Source organism: Crinia signifera, chromosome 6, assembly GCF_055691185.1.
Source record: "Crinia signifera chromosome 6, ASM5569118v1, whole genome shotgun sequence".
Classification (NCBI taxonomy): Eukaryota; Metazoa; Chordata; class Amphibia; order Anura; family Myobatrachidae; genus Crinia; species Crinia signifera.
Window position 1 is genome coordinate 14092946 of NC_139222.1, and position 14674 is coordinate 14107619.

At 47.6% G+C, this 14674-nt stretch overlaps 1 protein-coding gene across 1 annotated transcript in view; it reads right to left on the reverse strand.

The window, feature by feature from the left end:
- Positions 1–14674, reverse strand: part of LOC146010079 (uncharacterized) — a 36618-nt gene that overhangs the window by 19897 nt on the left and 2047 nt on the right. Inside the window, exon 2 of the mRNA XM_083150973.1 lies at positions 12687–12843. Coding sequence (XP_083007099.1) covers positions 12687–12825 — 139 coding nt within the window. The 5' untranslated portion in view covers positions 12826–12843. The remainder of the gene's footprint in view (positions 1–12686; positions 12844–14674) is intronic.

The window sequence follows — 14674 nt, forward strand, 5'->3', positions numbered from 1 at the left end:
TATTCGTTATTACAAACGGTTTGATATTCATTGTTTTGTACTCAGGTGGATTACTATGTCTATATAATGCTGTGCTGTTCATGCCTAAATTTATCATTGTCTATTTGCTGTGTAATCATTCTGCTTTATTTGAAATAAAAACATTTTTAAAAACCATACAAAAAAAAAAAAAACAGGTACCACAATGGGCACGACATTCGCCCCAAGTTCTACTAATCAATTTATGGGCAAATGGATATTAGAACAAAAAGGACAAACAACCTATTTGGATATAACCAGGTGTCCCACATAGATAATATTTTTATAAACGGAGGGAAAGACCAATTAGAACAATATTTTGTATTTCTTAATTCTAATAAAAAAAAAACATTCTTGTCACTTTTGAAATAAATTATGACATGACAACTTAAAAGATATCACTATTTAAATAGAGGAAGGCAGGATGATTCAGCTGGAATTACTTGAAACCAACAGATTCAGGAACATACATTCCAGTCACCAGCTGCCATCATTACAGCCACATTAATGCGATCCCGAAGGGCCAAATGAAATGGCTTACATGTTTACCCATGAGAGTGGTACAACATCATTGCCTTTATATGCTACTTTCTACTTGTTAATGTGTGAGTCTGGGTATGCTACCCTCTGTGTCATCTTCTGGGTGGAGCACATGACGTAACAACCATAACAATAACCTTTCTGGGTGTCATGTCACATCAGGTGTGTAATTGTGAGTTTGGGTACACTACCCCAGGGGTTCTCAGACTCGGTCCTCAGGACCCCTAATAGTTCACGTTTTCCAGGTCACCCGTCAGGTGCATTCATTACTCATTGACAGATTTTAGAAGATCCACAAACAAAGCTAATTGTTTCCCTTGTGATTCTGTAAGGAGACCTGCAAAACATGCACTGTGCGGGGTCCTGAGGACAGTTTGAGAACCTGTGCACCACCCCCATCATCTGTGTGATAATGCAGGATTTACACTGAATTTCTATATCATATTAATAGACAATTGAGAGACAGTGCTACATATTGTATCTTAAAATACATTCATGGGGCGTAGCTTTGACGGTGATGGAGCTGTGAATGCTGCGCTCCTCCACTGAATACTTAATCTATCCTAATTGACCCCCTTCCTGGGTGGCGAAAACCCGCATATTGACCTGCGATACTGTGGTGCACCCTATGCCATGTCTGCTGTATGTCTCCATGCAGAAGAAGCTTGTCGCCGCCCCTTGGTTGGAGGTGGAGTGCGGCGCTGAGATAGGGCTTTGCCACATGTCCTGCCACCCTCCGCCCAGATCTCCGTACGCTGGAGGTAGCCGGGACGAGACCTCCTGCAGTGACAGGTACCGGGACCCTCCTTCTTCACTCCCCGCTGCTGAGGTGCAGCGCTATGCTGCTCCAGACGCCGGAAGTTCCCACCATTTTACCCATGTACTGCCAGCGTGACCAGGGCCGGCTATTACTATAGACTTATACTCGGCTTCTGCTTCCTGACCACAGGTATAACTGCTAATATACCCTGTCTCTGCTGCCTCACCTCCATTATCCCCCTTTAGCCCCAGGGGGTGACACGGCTCTCCCACATGTCTGCTGGGATGGCTCTACCCTTCATCCTGCACTGTTCCACCACTGTGGATGTCCGCCACTTGTCTCTGGTTGTTAGTGTCATAATATTATTAATGTTACTCTTGATTATGTGCATCGCTGGGAAATAAGCCACCAACTCCACATTATCTCTCCCTACATTATCTACTTAGGGCCTAGACCCCATTTATACCCGCTCTGTGCACGGCCCGCATGACCCCGATTCACTTCACTATACAGCAATTGCCTATCTGACCGGTCCCATATCCAGGCCTGCTTCTATTGGTACGGAGACCATATTCCCTGCTGGTAATCGCCTGTCTCTTACTAGTCATTATCATTTATTTACTTATACTGCGCGCTAGCTGACAACCAGGATGAAGCACCATCAACATAACGCTGCTTATGCCAAGCTGGAGACATTATACAAGAACCCCCCTTCCCAGTCCAAACAAGGGAGTGATACTCAGGAACCTGCTCCCCCCTCACCCTCTGCAAGCCTAGGTTCCCCAGACCCCTCTGCCAATGCTATTCAAAAGGTTCTGGATGCACTGATGGCGAGTGAGACCAGGCTTGCTTATAAAAATTCCATAGGTGCAGTTAGACCTCTCTATCTTCCATCAGGATCTTCAGCGGATCCGTGGATGGGTATGGGAAGTCGAAACTCGGCTATCTTCAGTGGAAGACACACTCACCCCACTGGAACATCGCACGGCTACTATTGCATCTCAAGGGAATGAAGTTCAGAGGAAACTTACAGACATGGAATTTGTAAGCTTTCCTAAGAAAGAAGATGGTGTCTCTCATGAACAGTTCCTGGAGAAATGGCTTGAGGAATCTTTTGTCCTAGATAACTTCTCACACTTTGCAGTGGAATGAGCGCACTGTGTACCTATGCAACCGCTCCCCCCAGGCTCCCCGCCGCGCACTACCTGGACAGAGACGCAGTACTTCACCTGGCTTGTACCAACGGTCCCTTGAAATGGAAAGGAACTAATATCTCTGTTTTTCCAGACTTCACCATTGGTGTACAGAAAGAAAGAGCCCAATTTCTCCCTATCAAGAGAAGACTTTGGGACCTTCACATCCCATATGCTATGCTCTTTCCTTCAAAATTGAGAGTGTTTGCCAATGGAGTAACAAGGATCTTTCAAACCCCAAAAGAAGCTGCTTCGTGGTTAGACCGTCATAGTTCAGTATGGCCTTCAATGGACAATGACTGACCCGTATCGACCTGATATTTGACCTGGCGGATAAGTAGAACTATCGCTGAATCATGAATACTCTTGCTTGTTGCCAATTATTCCTTATTTAAACTTGTTTCTTTGACGTTGTTTTATCAATCTGTTTACCTTTTTTTTTGCTTTATACTGTATCGGCTGTTATTTGTTGTGCTGTGATGCGTATGGTGTTGGAGGCAGCTAATGGTGGGAATGCACTATGTGCATCACAAGCCTCTTCTAATTGTGAGTGTGCCCCCCCCCCCTCCCCTCCGCCATTCAGCTCCATATTACTTTGTTACCATCTGTGCCAAAATTTCAGTTTTGTCGCTCTTATCTATTGCACCCCATAGTATCAGCACCTTACATTTGCTATTATGTTGCTGCGGGTTGACCGCTCCTGATTGGAGTCCGAATATCTCGGGACGGTCTGGGAGGAGGCCCTGTTGCTGAGTTGTTAATATATTCTTGGCCCTTCGAGTTATTAGGTAGCGGCTGAGAATGGGCACATCAGGTGCGGATTCTGTCCCGGGTTTTTTCATGGTTTGTTTGTTTTGGAATTAATTGTACCTCAGGATTGATTGGGGGTACACGGGGAAGGACGGAGGGATGTTTTTGTTTCGGATTTATTTTCCTCTCTTTTTGCAAAAATTCAGTTTCTGGAATGTCTGGTTTTCGGAATAATTTGGATAACGGATATTTGGATAAGGGATACGCAACCTGTACTGTATATTATTAACTCCTGTTAGATTGCACAATGTGTAAGGGCCCCCATACACTGAGCTGATTTGGTCCGATTGCGACCAATTGGGCCATTAAATGTGACCAAATCGGCTGTCCCAGACATGCCATCGGGTACAATGCGTGGTCCCGTGTGCATAGGAAACGAGTAGGTGGTCAGACCTGTTGGCCGTACAACCACCCGTCCTGGGACCTCCCTCCTGGCAGCGAGATGGGAAGGGAGCAGGGACACATGAGTGCGTACCTGGAAGGTCCCGGGCGGCTCGCAGGGTACTATCGGGTGTCCGTACACTGCTGCGATACATGACAGCAATGTATGGGCACCTTTCCTTACTATACTATGAGTATACTACTTTGTATCAAAAATAGTTTCAAATATCCTCAATGACCCAATTAGACAGGATTACTGTATCTGATTACGTATCACTTTCTTGGGTCTTCAGTGAACCTTGGGAGTATTTTAATGTGATATTCTATTGGGGCACAGGGACGAGTAGTCTCATAGGGAATGTGTGCAAAATACACACAATGGTTTTACCGTTTAATAACTACATAATATGATTAAGTGTATTTATTTCACACATACATATCGGATAATTTTGACAACACTGAAGGAACAAACTAGGTAGAACAGACAGACAGAGGTTGGAGGTCCCTGCTGCAAGCTTACAATCTATAGAATTGTGTGTCCCCCTCCTCTGATGTTTGTGGACTTCCCCGTGAAGGACATCTTAATGGGTACGGCAAGCAGTTATTTGGAATCTAACTTATATTCCAATATTCCATTGATACTGCATATTAACCATTCACCCAAACCTAAGGCTGCTTGGGAAGCGGATTTGGGATCTATGATGGATGACATTTGGGAGTTGGCACTTGCCAGTCCACGCATTAGTACCAGGACTATTAGAGGTTTCAACAGATCTAATTCGTTATAGTCCACAGAATCTATTACAGACCAGACAAGTTGTTTCACATGGGAAGTATCTCAGTCCCACAGTGCCCTGAGTGTGGTGCTTGGGAGGGCTCTTTTTGTCACCTAACTTGGTCGTACCCCCGTATAGCAACTTTCTGGTCGGTGTTATAGATACTACATCCAGCACCGGCATTCCTAGTGATGTTCTAACCCCCATAGTTAGTCTATTTAACACCACCGATGAAGAAATCTTAGATCCGCCAACTAGACGCTATGTAGTTGATCTCTGCACCCTGGCCAAGGTGTGTTTTGCCAGAACTTGGCTGTCTAAAACCTTCCCATCTACACTCTCTGGATAATGAAATGGTTTCTCAAGAGAAATTGACATACTGGGCCAGGAATGCAGAGCCGAAATACTTGCCAATATGGTCCAAATGGTAGTATTCCCCCTACACACTGCCTACCGTCCAGTTTTCCATTTGATTAACATTAGATTTGTAGCTCACGACCGGTCATTGCCTTCCACTAATGCATATTTATCACACGCCCACCCGCCATCTCCGCTCCACAAATGCACGCCACCTCTCCTGCCAACTGGTTACTTCCTCCCACTCCAAGATTTTGCCCGTTGTGTTCCTTACCTCTGGAATTCTCTACCCCTCCCTATCAGATTTGCCACCTCCCTACAAAACTTTAAACGGGCTTTCAAAACCCACTTCTTCATTATATCTAACCAATTCTAAACCTGCACACTTCTATCCCTGCTGTGTCCGCTCAGTCTGTCTGCCCCTTTCCTTTACATTGGAAGCTCTCACGAGCAGGGCCCTCTTTCCTCATCTACTTTTCATAGAATATATTTCTGCCACTGTTAAATAGCATACGTGTCCGCTACTGCAACTTTCTTTTATTTACCATGTACTTGTCCTAATTTGCCATTTTCTATGTATTGTCCGGCGCTGCGGAACCCTTGTGGCACCATATAAATAAACGATAATACTAAAAATAACAAATTTTTTTTACTATATATCTTTTGCTTTTATACACAAAAATGTTTCATTTTTGCTTTGTTGAATGTACAGGCTAACAACAAAACTGGAGCCGCTACTTAATGTGTGATGTATTTATATTTATATATACACTTTTTCTATTTCTATTTTTTTTTCCCCTTTCATTGTTATTGTATGTATGTTATTGTCTATTATGAAAACCCAATAAACATTATTGCATCTAAAAAGTTGACATTTTCTATAGACACAACTAAACGTGGTCAAGAAGTACAAGAAAAAGACTACAAACATCTACAATCATTTCTTTACATATTGTATACATTTCCTTGTACACTTATTTCATTCACAATTGCCTACATTTGTGTTACTCTGTCTTATTTACAAGTCAATCATTATAGCGATGACTCGTTTACTGATGTATAAAAACGAGATCTAGGTCTTACCTGTTAATTATCTTTCTTCGAGGACGTCAAGGGCCAAATGCCTAACGCTGGGTAGTGGAGTTGGAGAGAGAGCATTCCAACAGCCGAAAGGTTAAACTTCTTTCTGCCTTCCAGGCAGACCATGCCCCTCCCCTACCCCGCCTCCGGGCCAGGCAACTCAGTTTTTAACAAGCCAAGACAGGAGATCAGAGAGAAGGAAGAAAAACACCATGCAAAAACACATTCTGAACATATGTGAGTGCACTCAATGGAAGAATGATCAACGAGAACATAACTAAAGCAGGAGCAACAGGGAGTGATCGCTGTGGCCCATTGACTTCCTCGGAGAAAGAGATTTAACAGGTAAGACAAATTTTGTTTTATTCTTTGGGACACGTCAGGGGCCACAGAGCTAAGTGTGGGGATGCACCTGTGCCACAGCCAGTACACTCTGACCAATAGCCTAGTCCTGGGAGGCAAACGTATCAAATGTGAAAAAGCGCAAAAAGGTGTTGGCGGACGACCAAGTCGCCGCTTTGCAAAGTTGCTCAGCTGTTGCACTGCCCCTAACAGCCCAAGACGCACCCACAGACCTCATGGAATGAGCCCGGACCCCCACAGAAACCAGTAGGGAGGTGCCCAAATATGTCTGCTTGATGACAGATCTAAGCCAGCGCGCAACTGTCTGCTTAGTAGCCGGCCAACCTCACTTTTAAAACCCGTAGAGCACAAAGAGAGAGTCTGATTTCCGAAGAGCCTTAGTGCGGCGCACATAGATGCTCAAAGCACGGACAACATCCAGGGAAGACTGTCCAGGAGAGGCATCCGGCCCCCGAAAGGCCGGGACTACAATCTCCTGGTTGACATGAAATTTAGACACCACCTTGGGGAGGTGAGAAGGGACGGTTTGAAGAACCGCCCTGTCAGGATGGAAGATCAGGAAAGGTGACTGACAGGACCGGGCCAACAGGTCAGCAGAGACCATCCGGGCCAAAGCAATTGCCAACAGAAAAATGGTTTTCCAGGTGAGCCAACAAAAAGGTCCACCAACCTTCATGGTTCAAAAGGTGGGGCCTGAAGAGCCGTGAGTACCAGGGAAAGATCCCACGGAGCAACTGGGAGAAACAAAGGGAGCTTGTATAAAAAGGACATCCTGCAAGAACGCCAACTTCCAGCGGAACAGGGAGGACAAAGCCGAAACGTACTTTTAAAGATAAGCGCAATCCAGCCTCTAGACCTTTTTGTAAGATTGAAAGAATCCTGGCCAAGCGGTAAGTCCTGTGATTGAAATGGAGAGTGCAACACCAGGAAAAGTAAGTCCGCCAGATGGGATGGTAAGCACCGGCAGAAGGCTTGCAGGCCTGGAGTATAGTGGAGATGACCCTTGAGTTACAGCCTTTGGCTCTTTTCAGGGAGGTCTCAACAGCCACCCTGTCAAAGCCAGATGCTGCAAGTTTGGATAGCCGAGTGAGCAGGTCTGGACGTAGAGGCAGACGGATCAGAGGGGCCACTAAAAGGGCCTGCAGATCCGAAAACCAGATGTGGCTGAGCCAATGTGGAGCCACTAGGATCAATGTGCCCCACCAGCCTTCAACTTGCGGATTACTCTGAGGAGGAGCGAGATCGGGGGAAAGGCATACATTAGAGCAAATGGCCACGGGGCTGACAGGGCATCTATCATGCAGGTCCCTGGGTCGTGAGACCTGGGCTTGTCTAGGGTGACCTTGTGGTTGTGGCGTGATGCCATCAAGTCCATCTCGGGTCTGCTCCAACGTCGTACCAGCATCTGGAACACTTACGGATGGAGGGCCAATTGCCAGCATCCAGAATCTGATGGCTCAGGAAGACAACTTCCCAATTGAGGACCCCCAGGATAAAGATCACAGAGAGAGCAAGAATATTCTCCTCACCCATTAAAATATGCGGGATGTCGCCACCATGGCCAACTGACTGCGAGTGCCCCCTTGGTGGTCGATATAAGCCACCATCATCGCATTGTCCGACTGGACTTGCACAGGGCAACATCGGAACCAGGGTTCCGCCAGGCCAAGGGCCCCTAAGACTGCCGCCTATTCGAGGACATTGATTGGTTGATAGCTGAGCTTCTTGTGCATTCCCTACACCCTGGAAGGATAATGGCAAGTCGCCGCTCCCCAATCGCGGAGGCTGGCATCCATAGTGAGCAGAGTCCACTGGTGAACACAAAATGGTCTCCTGGCTGTAAGGTTCTTGTCTAGAATCCACCAGGAAAAAGAGAGACATACAGTTGGTGACAAAACAATCAGGTGGGTCCGAATATTGGTGTAGGATCCTGACCACTTGGTAAGGATCTCTCGTTGTAGAGGATGCAAGTGGAATTTTGCATATTCCGCCATGTCAAAGGCCAATACCATCACGCCCAGGACCCTCATGCAGGCATGAATAGACACCCGCCGGAGGAAGAGGAGACGTCGGACACGGGACTGCAGTATCCTGCGACATTCCTCTGATGTACAGTGAACAAAATTAAGGAGAGAAAAACATAAAAACAGTGCGCAAGGCAGCCCGAGGTGGGAGCATCCAAGTTGGTACCCCTACATCACTCAAATGACAAAGAGAAAAACAGATGATTGAATGTTCCCTACCCTAGCGCCAAAGAATAACAGGAGTGAAACGACCCTAGATACCAGTTGACGATCCTCTTCTCCGACCACACAGCACAGTAAAGGTGGTAAAAAATATAGTAACATTATAAGTACCAAACGTTCCTAATGATAGGGAGCATATCCTCTTCTCTGTATAACCGATATTCAAACACAAGGTAAAACATTCCTCAGTTTGAGATGAACCAGATATTGCTCAGGAGGATCCAAGAAAGTGAAGAAATAATATATGGTGTAATAGCATTTTATTTAAACACACGTATATAAAACATATATAAAAACACAGAACTGACAATTACCGATGTGAATGGAGAACCAAGATGATATCAGTTTTCAAAAGCACATGATGTAGGTAGCGACAAACCCGAGTTACGCCTTCTACATCAAGGAAACTGGGCAAAAGGTCCAAAGTCCATACAGGTTCCCACCATGGAATGAAGAAAGGCACCAAACGTGTTTTCGACCACCTTCATCTTTCTCAAAACTACTAGCCATAGTTTTATCCAGTTCGGACCCAAACAAGAGGGAACCCTCAAAGGGAGTGCTTCTAGGGTTTTTGTAGAGTTAGGGTCCACTTCCCAGGAGCATAGCCACAGGGACCGACATGCTGCCACAGCTGAAGCAGACACGCGGGAGGTTAGGGCAGCTGCATCAAGTGCAGCCTCTTCTAAATAGAGTGTGGCCTGATGCATCATGTTAATAGTACGCAACAGGTCATCTGTATGCCCCCCTCTGCAGCGGTAGCCGCTAGGGTAGTTGGCCAGGGTTGGCCTAGCCACCGCACTGGAAGTGGTATAAATGAGTTTTAGAAAGTTCTCCAACTTCCGATCTGCTGGGTTTTTGAGGGACACAGTTGGGATGGGTAGCGTAGAGGATCGCACAAGCTTAGCGCCATGTGCGTCTACCCTGGGTGCAGTCTCCCAGCGGACCCTATTCTCCTGAGGGAGGCGGTAAAGGAAGGAGAATATAGGTAATGTAAACTTTCTATTGGGCATTTACCAGGCCTCAGCAAGGGTATCTTCCAAGTCCTAAACTTGCGAAATACGGCGAGGGTCCGCTTAGGACATTTAAAGGTAGGGCCGGAGGATCTGGGCATTCGGCTGGGTACTGTCAATTCAGGGTCTGTTTTACAGTTTTGATCAAGGTCACCACATCGATACGTGATTAAGCATCCCCCTTGGAAGGGATGACCTTGTTGTCCTTCTTGTCATTTACCAGTTCTCCATCATCATCATCCTGCCCCTCCGTATCAGTGTCACGATGAAGGAGCGGTAGGAATGAAGGGGCAGCACTGACCGTAGACTTGCAGCTATCAGTTCTACCCTGTATGGATTTTTGGAGACCCTGAATGGAGGCAGATAAAGCACTCACCCAAGGGGGCTCCACCACAGGGGAGCAAATGCCAGAACTGAGGATGGCATTACAGGCTGCAGATGAGAGCTTATCTACTAGCTGCGCCATCACCTGAGTAAGGGATTTGGCCCAATCAGGCGCCTTAGAGGAGGCTGTAGCTGTGGGCGGCACCTGCGCATAGTAGCAGCTTGCACATAAGCTGTCCTGTACATAGTCCTGGGGGGATAAGCCAGCATTACAGGAGGTACAAGACACCAATGTTGGAGCCCCAGTCAGGGCCGGATTAAGCCTTAAGGGGAACGGGGGCACTTTAGGCAGGGGGTCCCCCCTCCCACTTGTCAATACTGGCCACAAACTGCATGAGAGACTATTACACTGACAAAACACAGAGTTAAGGCAGTATAAACTTGGTCAAGGGGGGGGGGGGGGGGGATTAAGATATACATATACCACATTAAAAGCCTGTGCTTACCCCTCTGTACTTTACTCTTAAGAGCCCTGACAGGCTCAGCGCTGCCTCTGATTAAAAACCCTCCCAGGACAAGGCCGCCGCTGCTGTTGTCCTCCATGGGCCTGAGAAGCATATGATGAGCTCCACCCAGCACAGCTCAGCACAAGCCTCTCAGCCTCTGACCGCTTGTGCAAAGTCTCATGGGACTTCGTCAGCTCCAGTAATGCACTGCACAATTGTGCAGTCAGTGTGCCTTGGCTCCAGATGCTCAGCACCATTAATCACTGTCACATTGGCAGATAGGTGAAGCTGCAGCACTGCCCCGCTCCCATGCACAAAACCTTTAGCTATTGTTTTGAAAAATACATGCCAACCACAGGGAGCCCCTAGATAAGAGGGGGGCCCAGGTGTACTGACCCCCTTAATCTGGCCCTGGCCCCAGTATCACTGGGTCTGTTACCCCTGGAAGACATTTGTAGTCCTATTGCACGGTGAATAGGCAGCTTAAAGAGACACAGCTTACACAATATATTTCCGACAGGCAGTGATAGTGTTACAGCAGTACACAATACACAGCACGCAAACAATACAAAGAAAACCGGCACTCAGCTCCTATGAACCCCTCACAGGACCGTGTTACCTTAATCCGTGATCCCCACTGCCCGGCTGCGGTCTCTCGCGGGCCAGCTGCGGTCACACACACCGATGCGTGTGTGCTGCAGCTGCTGGGCTCGGGTGATGGAGCAGTACTGCGGGTGACTAATAGACCACCTGCGCTGCTACTCAGTCACTGAACAAAATCAGGGTAAAAATAATAAAAAGGTCGCATCTCCTGGCATCTTGATTTCGCAATGAGATGAGATCTAGTACAAAAAGTATGTGCTGCACATACACACATGCTGCACATACTTTTTGTACTAGATCTCATCTCATCACAAAACTGAGATGCCAGGAGATGCTGCGATATTGTATACCATAATTGTAACGTGTATGGACACATTAAGGTGCATGTTGGCTCCTGCCAGCACCAAAAAAAAATGAGTTGCCTGGTGGCGGGGTAGAAGAGGGGAGGAGCCTGGTCTGCCTGGAAGGCAGGAAGAAGTTTAACCTTTCGGGTGCTGGAAAGCTCTCTCTCCCACTCCACTACCCAGCGTTAGGCCTGTGGCTCCTGACGTGTCCCGAAGAATAAACACCAGAGAGTGTGGGGAGGAGACTGGTCAGATGTCTGGGCTGGTAACACACAGTGACATGATGTGAGGGGGGGAGCAGGAGTATAATAGGGGCTGATGGCTCCTGATGTATGAGATACACCAGAGAGTGTGGGGAGGAGACTGGTCAGATCTCTGGGCTGGTAACACACAGTGACATGATGTGAGAGGGAGAGCAGGAGGTATAATAGGGGCTGATGGCTCCTGATGTATGAGATACACCAGAGAGTGCAGGAGGAGACTGGTCAGATCTATGGGCTGGTAACACACAGTGACATGATGTGAGGGGGAGAGCAGGAGTATAATAGGGGCTGATGGCTCCTGATGTATGAGATACACCAGAGAGTGCAGGAGGAGACTGGTCAGATCTATGGGCTGGTAACACACAGTGACATGATGTGAGGGGGAGAGCAGGAGTATAATAGGGGCTGATGGCTCCTGATGTATGAGATACACCAGAGAGTGTGGGGAGGAGACTGGTCAGATCTCTTGGCTGGTAACACACACGTGACATGATGTGAGGGGGAGAGCAGGAGTATAATAGGGGCTGATGGCTCCTGATGTATGAGATACACCAGAGAGTGTGGGGAGGAGACTGGTCAGATCTCTGGGCTGGTAACACACAGTGACATGATGTGAGGGGGAGAGCAGGGGTATAATAGGGGCTGATGGCTCCTGATGTATGAGATACACCAGAGAGTGTGGGGAGGAGACTGGTCAGATCTCTGGGCTGGTAACACACAGTGACATGATGTGAGGGGGAGAGCAGGGGTATAATAGGGGCTGATGGCTCCTGATGTATGAGATACACCAGAGATTGCGGGGGGGAGATTGGTCAGATCTCTGGGCTGGTAACCCACAGTGACATGATGTGAGGGGGAGAGCAGGAGTATAATAGGGGCTGATGATACTAATGTATGAGATACACCAGAGAGTGTGGGGAGGAGACTGGTCAGATCTCTGGGCTGGTAACACACAGTGACATGATGTGAGGGGGAGAGCAGGAGTATAATAGGGGCTGATGGCTCCTGATTTCCCCGCTGGCAGATACATTCCCCTCATTAGTCTGTACTGGCAGGGGAGGGTGTAGGATAAGAGGCTGCTGTAGTGAATGTAAAAAGTATTTATTACTCACATGCACTGATATCTGCAGGGAGTTCCTCCTCCTTACACTGATCAGCCCTCACATATGTCTCTTCTTCTCCTTCTGTATCTTCTACCTTAATATCAGTCACATCCATCTCCTCTTCTCCCTCTGTATCTTCTGCCTTCATAACAGTCAGATCTTTGCCCTAAGTAAAGCAATAAACAATAACAATATCTGTAGGAGACACACAGTGACTGAGGACATGGTATACATGTGATTATCCTGGGAATACAGAGGACGGGGACATCTCTCTGGGGTATCTCTGTTACTGGCCCCATCTGTAGGAGACACACAGTGACTGAGGACATGGTATATATGTGATTATCCTGGGAATACAGAGGACGGGGACATCTCTCTGGGGTATCTCTGTTACTGGGCCCATCTGTAGGAGACACACAGTGACTGAGGACATGGTATACATGTGATTATCCTGGGAATACAGAGGACGGGGACATCTCTCTGGGGTATCTCTGTTACTGGCCCCATCTGTAGGAGACACACAGTGACTGAGGACATGGTATATATGTGATTATCCTGGAAATACAGAGGACAGGGACATCTCTCTGGGGTATCTCTGTTACTGGCCCATCTGTAGGAGACACACAGTGACTGAGGACATCTCTTATATATTTGGCTACATCTGTCACTCAAAGTGTGTCTGGAGCTATAACGCTGGGTGGAGCCTCTGACTCACATGACAGAGAACCAGCCCAGTGAGCCCACAGACACCCTCTGCCTCTCCATGTTACACAGCAAAGACACAGCTACTCACCAGAAACACCAGGTGAGTGCCCCACACCTCCATACCTCCCAACATGACCCTCTCCAGGAGGGACAGAATGCTCTGTTTGTGGACTTTCATCTTAATTTATGATTGTCATCACCTGTCATTTTAAACAGGGTAATTGATAAGAAAGGTGTTTAAGCACAGGTGATGGTAATACATAAATTAAGAAGAAAGTCCAGAAACAGAGTAATGTGTCCCTCCTGGAGAGGGTCATGTTGGGTATGCACCTCCCTCCCCCCCCCCCCCCCCCCATTCACGGCATCCCCACGATTAAATGGCACATGCAAAACACTGACATGGCTATGGTCGACAATGAAAAAGGTTGACAAGATTTATTTTTTACTTTTTCAATGTTTTCATATTCATTCTCATGTGTCGACATGGACACCAATGAAGTGCCCCACTTATGTCAACATTTACATGTGTTGACCTATCTGTGTTGATTTTTTCTTGTGGCGATTCGCGGCACCCCCCGCGACCCCCCTCCAGCGATTTGCAGCACACCCCCTGCAATTCGCGGCACCCCTGGTGACTCCCGCGATTCGCGGTACCCCGCGACCCCCCCTCCCACGATTCGCGCCAACCCCCCGTGCCCCCCCTCCCGCGGTTCACGGTGCCCCTACGACCCCCCTACCACGATTCCCCACCCCTGACCCCCCCCTCCTGTCATTGCGGCAACCCCCCACCCTCCCGCGATTCACTGCAACCCCCCGCGCCCCCCCATCCCACGATTCGCGGCACCCACACCCCCCCTCCCGCAATTCACGGCATCCACCCACGACCCCTCCTCCCGTGATTCGCGGACACCCCTCACCTCCTCCCTCCCCCACCCCCGCGCGTGATTCATGGCAACTCCAGGATTAAATGGCACATGCAAAACACTGGCACGGCTATGGTCGACAATGAAAAAGGTTGACATGAGTTTTTGAAGATTTATTTTTCTTTTTTTGAATGTTTTCATATTCATTCTCATGTGTCGACATGGACACCGATGAAGTGCCACACTTATGTCAACATTTACATGTGTTGAACTTTGTGTTGATTTTTTCTTGTAGCAATTTTCTTCCAGTGACAACTATGAACTATGTGCACGTCAACCTACACATCATCAACCAATTCTTTGTATAATATATAACACCTGTTCTGTTTTACTGTAGGTGTTTTAAGTCCGACCTTTTACTGCTACTAT